The following is a 17,976-nucleotide window of genomic DNA, read 5'->3' as shown; positions in this document are numbered from 1 at the left end:
CAGCGCCTGGCCTTTACCGAGATTGCAGGCATAGACCACAGCGCCTGACCTTTACCGAGATTACAGGCATAGACCACAGCGCCTGGCCTTTACCGAGATTACAGGCATAGACCACAGCGCCTGACCTTCACTGCTTTTCTTACAACCTTCCCTAAGTTCTTGGTCTCCAGATGTCAGGCTGTGAGCAGAATGTGACGTGACTCTGACAAGTCCTGATGGGTAATGGCAAGACACCCTCAAATGCCTTCTGTCACTTTCAGTACCTACTTACCACTTTCGGAGTCCAACCTTACAGTTTTCCACTTCAGAACTTGCAAGATGAACATAAGGGAGTTCAAAGTCCGCCAATTTTTTTACAACTAGAGAAAGGGGAAAGCCAGTCTTACTGGTTGAAACAGCACAGACAGCTTGTATACAGCAGCTTTCAAATGAGAAAATAAAACCTTATTGGAAACAATAAAGTCACAGTAAGAATATCCTCTGTATTTATACGTAATTTTAACTTTCTGAAGTTCATTCAAAAAATAAATATCATTTGATCCTCATAAAATAAAGCCCCTTGAGTGGGAGATGTTTTACACTGCGAGATAGATGAAAAAATAGGTCCAGAGACATCCAGAGCCTCCACAGATCACCACGGTGTCTAGCATCCAACCCACTACACAAACCTTTTTGCTTCCAACTCAAAGCCACCTCCCCCGGCTTCTTGAGGACATTTATAAACTACTTTAATATTAAATACCATTTCACACAAAAAAACTTTGTAATATCTAGAAACATACTGTAGAGAAAACAAAAGATAAGATGAGAATCAGACTGTCTTCTTACACTATCTCATTACACTTGAAAAAAAGAATCTATTAACTCATTGATATCATCCACAAACGTTCCTTAAAAAGGAGAAATGAGGCCAGGCACCGTGGCTCATGCCTATAATCCCAGCACTTTGGGAGGCCGAGGCAGTTGGATCACCTGAGGTCAGGAGTTCGAGACTAGCCTGACCAACATGGAGAAACTCTGTCTCTACTAAAAATACAAAAAATAGCCAGGTGTCATTAGGAGCCTGTAATGCTAGCTACTCGGGAGGCTGAGGCAGGAGAATGGCTTGAACCTGGAGGCAGAGGTTGCGGTGAGCCGAGATTGCACCATTGCACTCCAACCTGGGCAACAAGAGTGCAACTTCCATCTCAAAACAAAGAATCAAACAAAACAAAACAAAAACAAGGGGAAATGACACTGTGGTGGGGCGCCCTGACACCTGGAGTGTAGCACTCCATTCACAGGAAAGGGTACCAGCGGGTGATCAGTGGTCAGGCCCCGGCCTGGGGTAAAGGGAAAGGGGACAGGATTAGGGCTGGGGGTGCACAAGTGCACTGGACCACCAAAGTATGAGCAACTTGCCTCCACTCTACCCTAACAAGGATACAACCTCCCATTCTCCAAACCCTTAATCCAGTGACTGAGAACAGCAGTAGGGACCACACCCCGGGGGGCAGCCAGCCCCTCAGCTGTGACTCTTGCATCGAGCCCCTGCTCATACCTGCCCACCGCATCTCCTAGCTGATTCATCTGATCCCTCCTTCTTACCAGAGAGCTTGCCTTCCTTGCCAAACCGAATGAGAAAGAGGCCGAAGTAGTCCAAGAGCTCCCGACACAGTCCGATTTTGTGTGACACCACCTTTAACCAAAAACAAGCAGAAGGGGAAAAGTTAGCTGTGCCCACCATGCATCCTGTGACATGTGGAACTGGAAATGGGCCAGACTCATCCATAAAAAGTGCTGCCATTGGTTAGTGAACACTCAGCGTTTTGGAATCCAAAAATGGCACTCATTTTAAAAAATTCAAAAACACAAAAAATTAGAATAAAGAAAATAAAAATCAGTCTCACCTCAACGGACAGAGGCTGGTCCCAGTCGAGGCTGGTCATCCTATCTCAGATGTGGACACACTCCTGGATCGTGTTGGTCTTTATTTTCCCCTGGAGGGCAGCAGCCATGCTCCAGGAACGTCTGTCCTACTGTGACGTCTGTCCCTGGAGCCTACACACTAATTTGCCTTCCTGTGGGCTGCGTTACCAGATATTTGGAGAAGGATCACTCCCCACTGCTTGTCTGACATACAAACGTGCATGCGCTACTGCCCACCTTTGACACGCCAGGCCTGCTTCTCCTTGATGTTTCCTGTGATGGCCAACGTGTAATTTACCATGATGTTTGCAAAATGAAAACCTCAGATCCCGGGCATAGGTTGCCTTCCTTCACATTCCTTTGACCTTTATAACAAACGGCTTTCATTTCAACACCAGTGGCTTCATTTTTACCATCAGTCTATCAGGCTGTCCCCTCTCAGTATTGGGCATCTCCTCATCCTCCCTTAGCAGAAACTTCTGCGTGACCACAGACTACCTCCCTGCCATCCACCCAGCACAGCTCCTCAACACTGGGCTCTCCAGTAATTTCCTCGGACTCCTGGTTTTAACTCCCTAAATTACTTCCGTAACACTCAAGGAGTTGTCTCCAGGCACTGCCTGCGAGAGGGGCTTTACTTATGGCTCCCAGTTCTCTAGGTGGCAGTTGTACAAACACCAGGCTCAAAAGGGGCCTTCTCTTGTCAGAAATCCATAAATTACCCCGAGGAAACAGTCTGATTAGGTCGCTGGTATGAGTGGGTGTTGCCAACATAGCTTTGAAAATAAAGAGCAGCCCAGAAACAGTTTCAACACTTTCAACGCAATTCCCTTTCCCCTTCTTTCTGTCTCTCCCTTTCCCCCATGTTATGGGTTGCAAAACACCCAGAAGCCAAACACAGGACTCTTCTGTGTGTGGGTGGGTGTGTGGTAGGTAACAGCATATAGACATCTTTCCCAGAGTAAACCTGACCCAGGTCCACTCAAATGAGATTTTTTCTTTTGTCTAATTTAGGGAAGTCAACAAGCTTACATGCCAAGGCAGACAGAGGAGAGGTGTGGGGGCAAAAGGAAAATGAAGAAGCCTTTTGCATTCATAAAGACGTAAACACCTTCTTTTGAAAGGAGTGAGCATCAGCAAAAAATACATAATATTTTTCCTCTTAGCAAATGTTAATGATGATTCAAAATACAAACGCCATCACTAGCACCACAGTAGCCCTAGATTTTAACTTGCTGCTGGCCTTTAAAGAGCCCATTGAGGCTGATGCAGTGGCTCATGCCTGTAATCTAAGCACTCTGGAAGGCCAAGATGGGCAGATCACCGGAGGTCAGGAGTTCAAGACCAGCATGGCCAACATGGTGAAACTCTATCCCTATTAAAAAAAAGAAAACATAGCTGGGCATGGTGGCAGGTGCCTGTAATCCCAGCTACTCGGAGGCTGAGGCAGGAGAATCGCTTGAAGCCAGGAGGCAGAGGTTGCAGTGAGCCAAGATAGAGCCATTGCACTCCAGCATAGGTGACAAGAGTGAAACGCCATTTCAAAACAAACAAATGAACAAAAAACCTGAAAAGTAAAAGGCAGGCTGTGGGTCAGGCAGACCTGGGGAAGCAAAGTGAGAATGGCAGCAAGTGTGCTGGAGAAGATCCTGGTCAACGTGGTGAAACCCCGTCTCTACTAAAAATACAAAAAATTAGCTGGGCACAGTGGTGCATGCCTGTAATCCCAGCTACTCAGGAGGCTGAGGCAGGAGAATTGCTTGAACCCAGGAGGTGGAGGTTGCGGTGAGCCGAGATTGCGCCATTGCACTCCAGCCTGGGTAACAAAGAGCGAAACTCTGTCTCAAAAAAAAAAAACATATATATATATATAAATTACAGTTTTATGCAACCTAGAGAATGTCCCAGTTCCTGGAAGGAAATTCAAACCTGTGGCGGCCAAGTGATCACTCCACCTGTTATGGAAACTCTACCACTTCTAGGGTAGAACCTCCAGTTAAACTTATCTGATCCAATGACGTCAACGTCTTGGGTCTGAGTTTCTCACAAGCCAACATGATTGGAAGAGGGGAAGCACACTTTTCTGACTGCAAATGTACCTCATCAAATGTATGCTATTAGTTTCAAGGGAAATGGACAAAACAGATGGTACCACAGAACCCTGGAGGTATCTCCCTACTCGGTATTATTCAGCACTCCCTCCAGTATCAGTATCAATACCAATAATGATCAATAACCACAACTGCCATCATCTCTGCATCGTGAACTATTTCTGTCTGGGAAGTAACTTAACCAAATTCACACGGCCATTACGCAGCAGCACCATACAGCTGTGTGTTGCTTAGTGCCAGGAATACATTCTGAGAAATGCATCGTTAGGTGATTTCGTTGTGTGAACACCGCGAAGGAAACTTACACAAATCTAAATGCTATTGCCTACTGTATGCCTAGGCCAGATGGCACGGTCCGCTGTTCCTTGGCTATGAGCCTCTTAGCCCAGGTTTGTAGTAGTGTAGTAGGCTTGTGACTGTACTAAATACTGTAGACCACTGTAACATATTGATAAATATTAATGCATCTAAACATATCTAGATACAGAAAGAGTACAGCAAAACATTATATCATAACCTTATGGGACCACCATTGTACATGCTGTGCAATGTTGACCAAAAAAACCTCGTTATGTGGCACATGACTGTAATTTGAATCTACAACTCATCCTAAACTCAGAAGATAGGAGACCCCACACTACCACCGCCACCACTGCCTTCAGCTGCAGGTTTGTCTAGTTTGGTCAGCAAGTCCAGTGTGTGAAAAAAAAGTCAATGATGATGGCTTTGGGCAAGGCAGGTGCTCTCCTGTTTTGAACGATTCCATCCATTTCCAAATTATCTCCCCTCCTGCAGTTGTACCCCAGAGCTACCTGCCTGGCCCCAGACGCATGCAGTCTGTGGCTCCCATTCTATTACTGCCTTCCTACTCCTCCTTCATTTATGAATCTGTCTCTCACTTCTAGGTCCTGGGCAATTGAGGGAACTGTGTTTTTATGGTCTTTGTTTTGGGGTACAAACTCCTTCAAGCATCAAGGGCCTTTCATATTCTTTAGAAAGATTATGCTGGAAATCAGTACCAAAGATTAGCAAGACTAGAGGCAGGGAGGCTAGTTTAGGGGCAGCTGTAGAGATGTAGCTGGGAAATGATGAGGGCTGGACTAAGGTCCAGATGTGGGATGGAGAGGAAGAAATGGAGAGGCGATGAATATGAGAGAGGCTGGAGATTCAGGAATAGCTTAGGTCAAGGCAGGCCTGAAGAGCTAGCGGCCAAAATGGGAGTGTTTCCATTTCTCAGCTCAGAAAGGGTCAGACACCATAACCAAAGCACAAGAACTTTCCATCCTTTGAAAGGTCCTAGAAACTTTCTTACTCTTCTTCATGTTTATAACTTTGTATTTTCTCTTGTATGTTTCTCTGGAGGATTAGAACTAAGACCTTCCAAAGGAAAAGGGCCTGGCGCTGGCACCCCGGGAGCAGGATGTGGGTGGAGAAGACAGCATCTCCTCTGCAGCTCCACTCAGCAGATGGAAAAAGGGTCTGGGAGGCAGAGCTGAAGAAGGGGAGAAGCCTTCTGGGTCTTGCCTTGTCAGTCCTCAGAGAGTGGACCACCACTCACATCTGGATCCTCTGCACCCAGAATTAGCCCTGATGGAGCCCTGGTTTCAAGAATTTTCTCTGTAGGAGAATAGGAACCTTCAAGAATTCCCCTGCCACCCTCTGCCAGGACCTGTCACCAGCACACCGAGATATGGCCTGTTTCAGACTCTGCCAAGCTCCACTTTCCTTCCTGCTCCCAACTGCGGGGCATCCAATAATAAAGCATTTTACATATTTATAGGCCAGAGCCCTGGCTAAGTGCCAAGGAAGTGACAGCAGCCTTCCAAGAGATCTCTGGAAAATTGGTGCCCCCAGGGAGGGCGAAACCAAAGAGGCCCTGGAGGATTGGCTGTATCGCAGGTTCCTTGGTTGATCTCCCAGGAAATGCCAGTACCTCGGCAGGTAAGTCATTCACAGAGTAAAGCAACAGGCCAGAAGCTTCTGGAAGGTAACCGTATCCCGCTCTCTGCTTTCCAAACAGAACTATCCCTAGATTCGGTTCTGGGCTGGAGTTTAAACAAAGCTTACCTCTAGGATTCTTTCAGCAGTGTCTGATGTTAGAATTTCGACTGGGATACTCCGTTCATTGGGCAGAAATATGTCCAGAGAAGCTTTCTTGGTGGCGATGTCAAATGTATTCTGTAAGCAAAAGAAAAGCAAAATTAATTTCCACACCTTTGTTTTTGGAGGCAGAGTCTCACTCTTGCCCAGGCTGGAGTGCAATGGTGTGATCTCGGTTCACTGCAACCTCTGCCTTCTAGGTTCAAGCGATTCTCCTGCATCAGCCTCCTGAGTAGCTGAGGTTACAGGTGCGCACCACCACGCCCAGCTAATTTTGTTGTATTTTTAGTAGTGATGGGGTTTCACCATGTTGGCCAGGCTGGTCTCGAACTCCTCATCTCAGGTGATCCACCTGCCTTGGCCTCCCAAAGTGCTGGGATTACAGGTGTGAGCCACCGAGCCCAGCCTCCATACCAATTTTTAAAGCTGTACCATTGCAGCAAGTGAACAATCCATAGCTTCCCTTTTTGGTGCTCTTCTAGCATATGGTACCCAAAATTCCCAGGAGACATGTGCAGAGATTGGGAGGGCTCTTTGCAGGGCATAGTGGAGACAAGGCAAAGCAGTAACATGAAGCTTAAAGAATTCCCAAGTAAACAACTGAGTATCTATGTTGGAGAAAACAGCTTTTGATAAAGTCCACATCCTTGACAGTCTCAGAATTAACTTGCCCAATTTTCAGTATTTCCAGCATCCCTAAAGCCCATATCCCTGATTCTTTCTGACACTAAATGTTGGGGTGAGGGGAGGGGAGGTGGGGGGGGAGTGTTTCCTTGTAGCAACCAACTCTCCAATTCTTGAACGTCAAAATGGCTGTCCAACAAGGCAATTGGATTCTATCATGCTTTACCTGGAGTTAGCCTCAGATCCCACAAGTTCAAGGGCTCAGCTCCACAAGACTACCCTCTTTACATGCCAGCAGCAAATATGGGGCCCAAGTTACCCACATTTCTGCCCGGCTGACTATAAATTCTGGTTTCCTTGTCTCCATCTCAGGTTTCATAGTTGCTAGAACAAATCACAAAGCAGAAGAAAATGGTGAACTTACCATTCATTATTGCCTGGTCATGAAGGCTACAACTCAGAAACAGCCAGATGGAGGAGATACACAGAGCAGGGTACAGGTAGAGTTGCCATGCTCTTGTTGGGTGGCCCACCCTTCCAGCACCGCCACGTGTTCACCAACCTGGAAGCACTTCAAACCCCATTGCTTAGGGGTGGTTGTTTATGGAGGTGCCATTATGGAAGCTCCTCAAACCCCATTGCTTAGGGGTTTCTTATGGAGGTCCATGACATAGGCGTAATTGATTAAATCATTGGCCACTGGTAACTAAACTCAATCTCCAGCCACTCTCCCTTCCCCGGAGGCTGAGGGTTGAGGGGGCGGATTGGGGCCGAAAGTCTCAATCCTCTAATCATGCTGTGGTCTTTCAGGTAACCAGTCCCCATCCTGATGCTACCTCGAAGCCCTTCAGCCAAGAGTCATCTCATCAGCATAAACTCAGGCAGTGCTGAAAGGTGCTTGTTAAGGATCACAAAAGGCAGTCCTAACACCAAGGAAATTCCCAGGAGCTCTGTGCCAGGAACTGGGGACAATGGAGAAATCTTGGCCTGGGTTCAAGCAATTCTCCTGCCTCAGCCTCCCAGGTAGCTGGAATTACAGGTGCCTGCCACCATGCCAGGCTAATTTTTGTATCTTTTTAGTAGAGACAGGGTTTCACCATGTTGGCCAGGCTGTTCTCGAACTTCTGACCTCATGATACGCCCACCTCGGCCTCCCATCAAATTGGTTTTTTATTTTACCACACCATATATGCAGTAATTTATGATTTTGCTACAGCAAAAATATGAACTGCACAAACTTCGAGGCCAGTGAAGGGACATGAGTTGCCATCTAGTGAGTGAGTTTCCATCTGAAGGAGCAGCCCCAGCTGGACACAGCTCTGCAGGCTTAAGCATCCTGCGAGGGGAAGGATGTGTGCTAGAAGCAGAAACAAGTCTGGGGACCTGTGACATTCTCAGGATGGAGCTGGAGACATTGTTAGACCATCAGAGTTCAGGGAAGCACTGGCTGAGCTGGTGCTCCAGTTGTCATAGGGAGAGGTAGGACCCTAGGAGGCGGTGTGTCCAGAGAGGCCTGGCTGCTTACATGGGGCCTCACAAGGCAGCAATCTGGGGGTGGACCGTTCCTCTGCATCTTCTGAAGGTGAGGCTGTCAGTCCACAGACCTATTTTCATCTCTGGCTGATGGAGGTCACAGTTTTCTCATCCCAGATTCCCTGAGAGGATTACACTCTAATGCCCAAGGCATCTATAGTATACAATAAATTAGCTTCTCTCCTAGGCATTCAGAATGGTACTGTCATACCTCAGGAAAATGGAGAAAGGAGCCACATCATTTTCTCTGTTCAGAGACTGCTATATAAGCCAGAATACTAGTCACACAGCACAGGTGGGAGTGGTAGGGAAGTAACTTCTTTTTTTTTTTTTTTTTAAGACTAATATGTTTAGGGTATACACCTGAATTTGTGGTGTGAAAATCTGATGCCCATTGTGAACGTTCTGTATCATGTTTAGAATAACTTCAACTTTTATTTTAGATTCAAGGCGTACACTTGCAGTTTTGTTACATGGTTTGCTGTGTGATGCTGAGGTCTGGGGCACAGTTGATCCCATCACCTTCTAGTTGTCCGGATGGGAGAGGGAAGATCCAAATGACCAATAAGGAGATTACTGGGGGATCACAAAGTTGGGGCTCAGGTCAGCAGACCAGGTGAGACCCTGTCCCCACCACAGGCACAGCTCCCCTTTCCTCAGTCCCTCTGACCTTTCAGACACGACAGATGCTGCAGGCTTTGTAGGGACCTGGGGAGCCCCAGCAACTCAATCACGTTGCTCAGTTACCCCAAAAGGCTGATCACACTGGCAACAGGCCTGTTTTTCATCATTTCATTATCAAAGGGCAAGCTTTGACTTTACATGTTCATTCCCTCTCCCCACATGCTTACAGTTGCTAAATTTCTATGATTCTGAATCTAAGTTCTTTAGGAGAGAAAATTTGCTCTCTTCTACATTCAAAGGATTAGTCCAAAAAAAAGCAATATATTTATATATTATATCTATATATATAAGAATCTGTGTATATAGCACAACATTTATGGATAAAATATCTACAAATTTGTTATATACAAATATTTTGTTAGATCATGATCCTGATAATTGGGCTCATTGTTTCACATATCACTATATGCTCACTTAATTTCTATAACAACCCCATGAGGCATATATACATTTACTAATTTCATTATTTCTTCAGATGAAGTGAAGGTTCACAGAGGTTAAATAACTTGCCCAGGCTGGGCACGGTGGCTCATGCCTGTAATCCCAGCACTTTGGGAGGCTACAGTGGCTGGATCACCTGAGGTCACGAGTTCAACACCAGCCTGGCCAACATGGTGAAACCGTATCTCTATTTAAAAAAATAAAAATAAAAACAAATTTTAAAAAGTTAGCAGGCATGGTGATGGGTACCTGTAATCCCAGCTTCTTGGGAGGCTAATGCAGGAGAATTGCTTGAACCCAGGAGGCAGAGGTTGCAGTGAGCTGAGATTGCACCACTGCACTCCAGCCTGGCTGACACAAAAAGACTTCATCTCAAAAACACAAAAAACAAAAAATGAAAAACATAACTTATCCAAGGACACACTGCTAGTTGATGGCAGAGGCAAAACTCAAGGTCAGCTCCATGTGACTCTAGGTTCTAAATAGGGTCAACATCTCTCCCAGCTGGCCCAGGAGCCTGGCAACCCAGTGTGATAACTGCATCACTCTTTTCATGCTCAAAAGCTTCCCAGTTTAAACAAGCTCTATGGCTGCCCAAGCTCTAAGCTGCCATGTGTTAAGCTGCCTCTCTCCATGTAGAAGACAGTTAATATTTGACTTACTGCCAACGGGTAAGAAATAACGGAGTCAAAGAAAGATTCAGGAAGTGTTTTCAACACTCATATTCAGTCAGGTTCCAAGACCTCTGTATTTTCCATCTTAAACAATCTCTTGAGTCCATCTCCATCTCACCACCAGTACCTTGGACCCAGCTAACATTCCCTCTGCCCTAGACTCCTCACTGCAATGGCCCCTTACAAGTCTCCTTGCTTCCGTTCCCCTCCTCTACCAAGTAGTCCTCACATAGCAGCCCGAGAAATATTTTTTAAATGCAAACCTAAAAATGTCCCTCTCTTGCTTAAAATCCTCCAGCATCCTAGCATTATTCATAGGCCACCCAACTCCTTGCCGTTGGTCAGGAGGAGAGGAATTGGTGGCCACTGCCCCTGACTCTCTTTCCCCTCCTGTCTAGCACTGCCCCTGACTCTCTTTCCCCTCCTGTGTAGCACTGCCCCTGACTCTCTTTCCCCTCCTGTGTAGCACTGCCCCTGACTCTCTTTCCCCTCCTGTCTAGCACTGCCCCTGACTCTCTTTCCCCTCCTGTCTAGCACTGCCCCTGACTCTCTTTCCCCTCCTGTCTAGCACTGCCCCTGACTCTCTTTCCCCTCCTGTGTAGCACTGCCCCTGACTCTCTTTCCCCTCCTGTCTAGCACTGCCCCTGACTCTCTTTCCCCTCCTGTGTAGCACTGCCCCTGACTCTCTTTCCCCTCCTGTATAGCACTGCCCCTGACTCTCTTTCCCCTCCTGTCTAGCACTGCCCCTGACTCTCTTTCCCCTCCTGTCTAGCACTGCCCCTGACTCTCTTTCCCCTCCTGTCTAGCACTGCCCCTGACTCTCTTTCCCCTCCTGTCTAGCACATCCTCCAGGTGGCCACACTCAGTTGAATCCTCACTCCCTCAGAAGGAGGAAGGAAGAGCAGGGTACTCACCTTCAGCTGGGGCTGGTAATCTTGAAGCAAATGGAGGGAAACTCTGTGAGAATAAAGTCAATGTAGAGAAGAGCAGAGTTTAGGGTAGGGGTGAGAAGTGGGAGCCAGCCAACCTTCCATGACCTTTTAGTTCAGTCAACAAATTTCCCTTTTGTGATTTGGCCTTTACAGTGAAAACCAGCTGACTAATGGGAAGTGACTGAGTTCTACCTTCTCCACTCTGCATACTTCTTTGTAGACTGTTTTTGGCTTTTTTTATGCTTCATTTAAAGCCAGGTTAGATGACTGCCTAGACAATAAGCTCCATCAGAGCAGGATTATAACTCACCAGTTAATAAGAGATAGTCATATATGCATGTGGTGAGTTTATCTTGAAGAGTGCCCTGTACAAATAGACATTTAATAATCTTTGTCCCATATTTCTCGAAATAATCCAAGTGAGAAGAGAAAAAGAACTAGCATAGTAGCATCTAAAATGAGGGATTTGCTGGGTGCAAATCATACCTGTAATCCCAACACTTTGGGAGGCGGAGGTGGGCAGGTCATTTGAGGTCAGGAGTTTGAGACCAGCCTGGTCAACATAGTAAAACCTTGTCTCTACCAAAATACAAAACTTAGTTGGGCGTGGTGGCAGGCGCCTGCAATCTCAGATCCTAGGAAGCCTGAGGCAGGAGAATAGCTTGAATCCAGGAGGTGGAGATTGCAGTAAGCCAAGATCGCACCACTGCACTCCAGCCTGGGTGACAGAGCAAGACTCTCCCTCAAAATAAATAAAATAAAATGGGGCATTTAAAAATGGAGTATTGATATAACTTCCCTCTCTAGCCCACGACTGCATACTTATCCTACAGATATGTAAAAACAGAATATTAATGTTAAAGCTTCCAATGTAGCCGGGCATAGTGGCTCACACCTGTAATCTAGCACTTTGGGAGGCCAAGGCGGGCAGATTAACTGGGGTCAGGAGTTCAAGACTGGCCTGTCCAACATGGCGAAAACTCATCTCTACTAAAAATACAAAAAATTAGCCAGGTATGGTAGTGGGTGCCTGTAATCCCATCTACTTGGAAGGCTGAGGCAGGAGAATTGTTTGAACCCAGGAGATGGAGGTTGCTGCGAGCCAAGATCACACCACTGCACTTCAGCCTGGGTAACAAGAGGGAAACTTCATCTAAAAAAAAAAATACAAAGTCTCTGATGTTCTGTTTTGATGTTGCAGCACTGGTTTGGATTGATGTAACCTCCTCTCGGTAGAGAACCTGCACATCAAGGGGGACAAGAAGTTAAAGAGCCACCCAGCCCACAGCCATCGGTCAAGATGGACAAATCAGTTGGCAATTGCCCTCAGCTTCCTTCCTCCTTTCTTCGCTCCCTACCAGTTTGTATTACTCTGTTCTCACATTGCTATGAAGAAATACCTGAAAGTCGGTAATTTTTATAAAGAAAAGAGGTTTAATTGATTCACTGTTCTGCAGGCTGTACAGGAAGCATGATGCTGGCATCTACTAAGCTTCTTGGAAGGCCTCAGGAAGCTTACAATCATGGTGGAATGTGAAGGGCAAGCAGGCATGTCTTACATGGCCGGAGCAGAGGCAAGGGTGGGGGGAGGTGCTACACACTCTTAAACAACCAGATCTCGTGAGAACTCACTCACCGACACGAGAGCAGCAACAAGGGGATGGTGCTAAACCATTCATGAGAAACCGCCCCGTGATCCAGTCACCTCCCACCAGGCTCCACCTCCAACACTGGGAATTACAATTCAACATGGGACTGGGGGAAAAACAGAAATCCAAACAGTTGCCTCACCTTATGGAATTCTGGCTCACATTCATCTTCAACCTCATCCATTTTCCCCAAGACTCCAGCCACACTCTCCTCCTCCCTCATTCCCACCAGCTAACCTCACCTCCTATTAGCCACAGAGAAAACAGCAAGATGGGAACTTATTGTACTTCCACTCACGGCCCAGGCTTGGACCCTGCCTGTAGCCTTACTCTACCTTTCTTTATCTTGCACTCAATTTAAAAGGTGTCCTTCCTCCACCTGATCCCAGACCTCATGCAGTTCTCCTCCCAGAAGGACTTGGCGCCACTGATTATCAAGGCCCCTCCTGCATACTCTCTTCTTCCACTTCTCCTTTTCTACAGGCTCCTACTCACCAGCAGGCAAACTTACTCAAGTCTCTGTCATTTAAAACAACAGAAGGTCAGAGACTTTGGGTAGATCATCTCCAAGGAAAAGAAGCTGATGTGCTTGACGATGGGGAAAATTCTGTTTTCAGCACTGCTATAGGTGCAGAAGGAGTTAGTCATATGCTTGGGACAACTCAGCATATATTTTTTTCTTTTAAGTGATGCAGTTTTAACTCTGGCAAGGGGGTTGTGGGGGGCAAGGGGGAGATGTGCAAGAAAGTAAAAATAACCATAGACATGATCTGGCTCTGCAGTAAAAAAGCAATCCATCTTCTGTAACTGACTAAGGACTTAATTTGTAAAAATTAAAGTTGGGGAGAAGGGAAGAACAGAAGAAGTGACACAAGAAAGCCGAAATCCTCACCCCCATCACAGTCGGTGGATAGGGTTTAAAAATTGAAGAGTAATAGCTGGGTGCTGTGGCATATACCTGTAATCCCAGCTCCTGGGGAAGCTGAGGAGGGAGGATCACTTGAGCCCAGGAGATGGGAGTCCTGAGCAACATAGTGAGATCCTGTATCTAGAAAAAATAAGACAAAGAATAAGAGATAGTCATATATGTATAGAATTAACCTTCATATTTTTAGGTATCTGAAGAGAAAGCCGTAAGATTTGAAAGTCGTTGCCTCTGGAGGACAGGGGAATGTTGTAATCCTTTTTATAGGATTTGGATTGTTATTGTTTACTGTCATTTTTAAATTTTTAACTTTTATTCCCTCCATGATATCTATTTAATTTCTCTAACTATAAGCACATTTGCTCTGATAAGCAAAACATTTGAGAAGAATACAATAAAGAGAAGAACTGATGGCATCAAAAGCTCTTTGCATGGTGGGATTGAAGCAAGCACAAACCAGATCAGACAAGTTCAAAGTGGAAAACAAAGGCCACTTTGGCTCTATTTGTGATATCTGAATTTTACTAGAATGTTTTAATGTGTTTCTTATGAAATTAATGAAATGTAAGAGCAATACAAAAACTCAATCATGGGGAAAGTCAACCTGGTAGAATTGGGTTGTATAAAAAACAAAACATTAAATAAGCTGCTATCTTTTTTTTTTTTTTTTTTGAGTCACGGTCTTGCTCTGTTGCCCAGGTTGGAGTACAATGGGGTGAACATAGCTCACTGTAGCCTCCAAGCTCTGGGCTCAAGCAATCCTCCTGCCTCAGCCTCCAGAGTAGTTGGGGCTATAGATGTATGGCACCACTCCCATCTAAGTATCTCTTCTTACTATTTTTTTGTAGAGACAGAACCTCACTATGTTGCCCAGGCTGGTCCTCAACTCCTGGCCTCAAGCAATCCTCCCACCTCAGCCCCCAAAGTTCTAGGATTACAAGTGTGAGCCACCACTCTTGGCTCAGCCACCATACTGATCTATGGTGCATCAGGAATGAAAAATTGCAAGTCGTACTAGAAAATTATCAAAAATGCATTCATTTTTTTTTAAAAAAACCTCAAATTCTTCCAGTACCATGGGCTGTCTTAAGATGTTGTAGAATATGTGCTCTTTTTGAGTTGAATTTAACAGCTGGAGAAATCGAATTTTTCAAGGAGATCGGTGTGCTTTGTTGCCATTCTGCTCTGAGGCAGAAGAATGTCTAATAGCCATGGTGCCCACCCAAGAAAATCTATATGTGGACTCACCAGGCTCTAAACCTCCATCACATGCAGTGATGGGCCACTGTCATTTCTCTACAAGGGAAATGGAAAACATTCTTAAGAGGAAATGGGGAAACAGTCATTTCCCAAAGCCCCCAAACATAGCTGCAGTGGGCAAAACTTCCTAAATAAAGGAGTTTCCGCTAAGATCCCAGGCACACAGGGCCACCCCAGTGCCTTCCCGGTCTTCTTCTCAACGTGCAGCTTCACATGGGGCCCTAGAACACCCCAGTTTAAGAACCAGGAATATTAAAAAGAAAAATCTTTCATCTAAAGACTTTAGCTTTGTCTTTTCAGAAGTCCCTTTGTCTCTAAAGTGAAGACAGCAAAGAAATCCAGAGCATGGTGTCAGAGGAGGTCCAGACGCACAGAGCAAGGGGATGAGACAGGAGGCAGCAGCAGGTGGGCTACCACCACTCTGCTCACATCTTACACCATCCACGGAGCAAGGGCTCTGGGCCCAGGCTCCCTGCATTTGGAACTCAGCTTTTCTGCTCACTAAATGACAAAGCTTATCCTTGGACAAGCTGCTTAATCTAAAAAAGGGATAATACTAGCACGTCCCTCAACAAGTTAGGAGGAATAAATGGGAGACCGTGTCTGAAGCACAGACCCTAACACAGTTGAAATACACATGTAGAGGCAAAAACCCCATTTACTATGGCAGCTTGGATTTGGTGTCATACTTGATAGAGGCTTTTCTCGGAAGGACTTCTGGACGGTCACACATGATCATGTTTATAACATAGCGTGTCCTTGCCTGGAGGCAGGAAGATGCTCTTGGATTTGCCCAGCCCTGGAGAGCCAGGCCTGGAGCAGGTGATTATGTGACTTATCCCTTGCTGTGAAAACATCTGGGCGGCAGGGACAACTGCCTAACCCCACCTCCTTGGGCTTCCTTTATGGTCTAGCAAGCCCACCAATTACGGCTGCTTGTTCCATCCTCCCAGCCTACCAACAGCCCGGCAGGAGCAATCTTGCTGCAGGCACAGCCATTTCTCTCCTGCATTTCTTACATCTGTTTACTGCCAATCAATCACTCTGGCCCTGGAGAGTGATCAGGGAAAGGGTCTGCTGGTCACAGAAGTAGACTCACTCTGAACAAGTGGCTACTGCTTTGCTTTCACTAATCAGTCCCCAGACCTCCAGATACCACATTGATTGATTTTTTTCTCCCAATGGGGGGAAGAAAGCTAGAGTATATATAATCTTCTCTCCTTACCCACCCCTTCAAATGCCAGCTTAGATATCACTCCCTTTAGAAGGTCTTCCTGACCCAGGCACCCTCCCTCCCCTGTCCTGCAGACACACAGTCATCCTGTGGCAGCGCCTCCCAGCCCTCTTCTCACCAGGTCACACATAGAAAATAACAATATCAGTACTAGACACTGGGGCAAGTGGGCATGCAGCCACTGGAGGTGGCAGGGCCCACGGAGGCTGCACCAGGGCTGAGGGAATGAAAATCCCAATGCATCCCTAACCCTTTCCTGGAACACGATCCTGTATCAGAGTCCTAGGTCCTGTATCACAGGAGTGGGGGTATGGCATAGTGCTGTTACATTAATTGACTTGCCCAGTGACTTTCAATCCCCACAAGACAGCAGACTCTGTGAGCTGGACTTGATAGTGACTCATTGGTGTGCCCTGTTTCTAGAGCAGCATCTGCTCACAGCTGCCATTCGATGCACAGTTATTGGATGTATGGACCATAAATGACAGGATAAAGAAGGACAGGGCACAGTGAACACAGGACAAACTTCCTGGTTTAATTTCCTTTTCACATTCATAATATAAACCTCCTTTATCAACATCTTCCAGAGGAAAGTTACTTCTTTCCTGCCCTCTCTTTAGAGGCAAATAGAAAACAATGAAAAGGAAAGCATCTTTGAAGAAACCTACAAATAGTCCTGAGCCTGAGGTTTTCAGAAGGGCTGCCAAGTGCAGTGAAAACTGAACCTGGTCAGGAGGGAATTAGAGGTATCAAGGTACACGGAACTCAAGCAATGCATAAGCTGCCTCCTGCCTCAAAGCAGTTAATCACGTGGTGCTCAGCCTGCCTGGAAACTACTCTGGGCCCCATTGGACACCACCTAGCGGCAGGGGTTGCTCAAGAGAGGTATAGATGCTTCATCTTTGCAAAAAGCAATCTCTCAGCATGGCTGGGAAAAGAAAATGGACTGGCATTACAATTTTGCTTTTTAAAACCTATGTCTCGTCTGGGCATGGTGGCTCACACCTATAATCCCAGCACTTTAGGAGGCTGAGACAGGTGGATTACCTGAGGTCAGGAGTTCAAGACCAGCCTGAGCAACATGGAGACACCCCATCTCTACTAAAAATACAAAAACTAGTTAGGCATGGTGACATATGCCTGTAGTCTCAGCTACTTGGGACGCTAAGGCAGGAGAATTGCTTGAACCCAAGAGGTAGAGGTAGTGACTACCTCATATCCATTAACATTGTGCCAGATGATATGCTTTAAGGGTATCAGTTAATTTAATCCTCAAAACAACCCCAAGAAATAGGAGCTCTTCTCCCCATTTTACAGGTGGGGAAACTGAGGTATAAAAAGGCTGAGTAAATTGCCCCAAGTAATAAAAACCAAAAGTAGGACAGGCAAAATTTGAACCAAGGCCCTCTCACTACTTAGCCCGAACTCCTAACCCCTAAACCAAGTTTGAGGCTGCTGATCTTAATCAAAGGATTCAGAAGGCTAGATCATGATATGAGGAGCTAGGGTTTAACGCTTTGATGCTAGACAGTCTGCTCAGGCCTTAGGGTAGAGTGCTCATAAGAAAGTGCTCAGAACCAGAAACAAGATCTGGAAATGCAGCAGATTCGATGAATTCAACTCAAGCCCCTCCCCAATGCTATGTGTCAGCAAACAGCCCCTTTCAAAGTTGATCGATGACCTAAAGATAACTGGCAAGGGACCTATGTAAAACTCCTGCAAGAAAGGAAGAAAGAAACATGACCAATAAAAGGCAAAAAACATATACCAAAAAATCACATCATTATGCAGATGAAAATGATGGATGTGTTGCTAAAAAGAAGGTGTTTCTGAATGAAGACCTCAAAGAATAAATTAAATTCTCAAGAAAGAAGATAACCAAAAGATATAAAAGTAAGCTG

The 17,976-nt window shown here is 45.9% G+C and overlaps 1 protein-coding gene across 4 annotated transcripts in view; it reads right to left on the bottom strand.

Moving 5' to 3' along the window:
* SNX31 (sorting nexin 31) overlaps positions 1–17,976 on the bottom strand; it is a 77,226-nt gene that overhangs the window by 38,793 nt on the left and 20,457 nt on the right. For all 4 annotated transcript variants that reach the window (XM_002759349.6, XM_017965656.4, XM_017965657.4 and 1 more), the window contains exons 5-7: positions 6,087–6,197; positions 1,588–1,678; positions 272–359 (exon numbers count right to left, since the gene is read on the bottom strand). In XM_002759349.6, the coding sequence (XP_002759395.4) occupies positions 272–359; positions 1,588–1,678; positions 6,087–6,197 (290 nt within the window). The remainder of the gene's footprint in view (positions 1–271; positions 360–1,587; positions 1,679–6,086; positions 6,198–17,976) is intronic.

This window comes from Callithrix jacchus, chromosome 16, assembly GCF_049354715.1.
Source record: "Callithrix jacchus isolate 240 chromosome 16, calJac240_pri, whole genome shotgun sequence".
In the NCBI taxonomy this organism is placed as follows: domain Eukaryota; kingdom Metazoa; phylum Chordata; class Mammalia; order Primates; family Cebidae; genus Callithrix; species Callithrix jacchus.
Note: the sequence above shows the minus strand (reverse complement) of the source record. Positions and strands in the feature narration are given on the sequence as shown.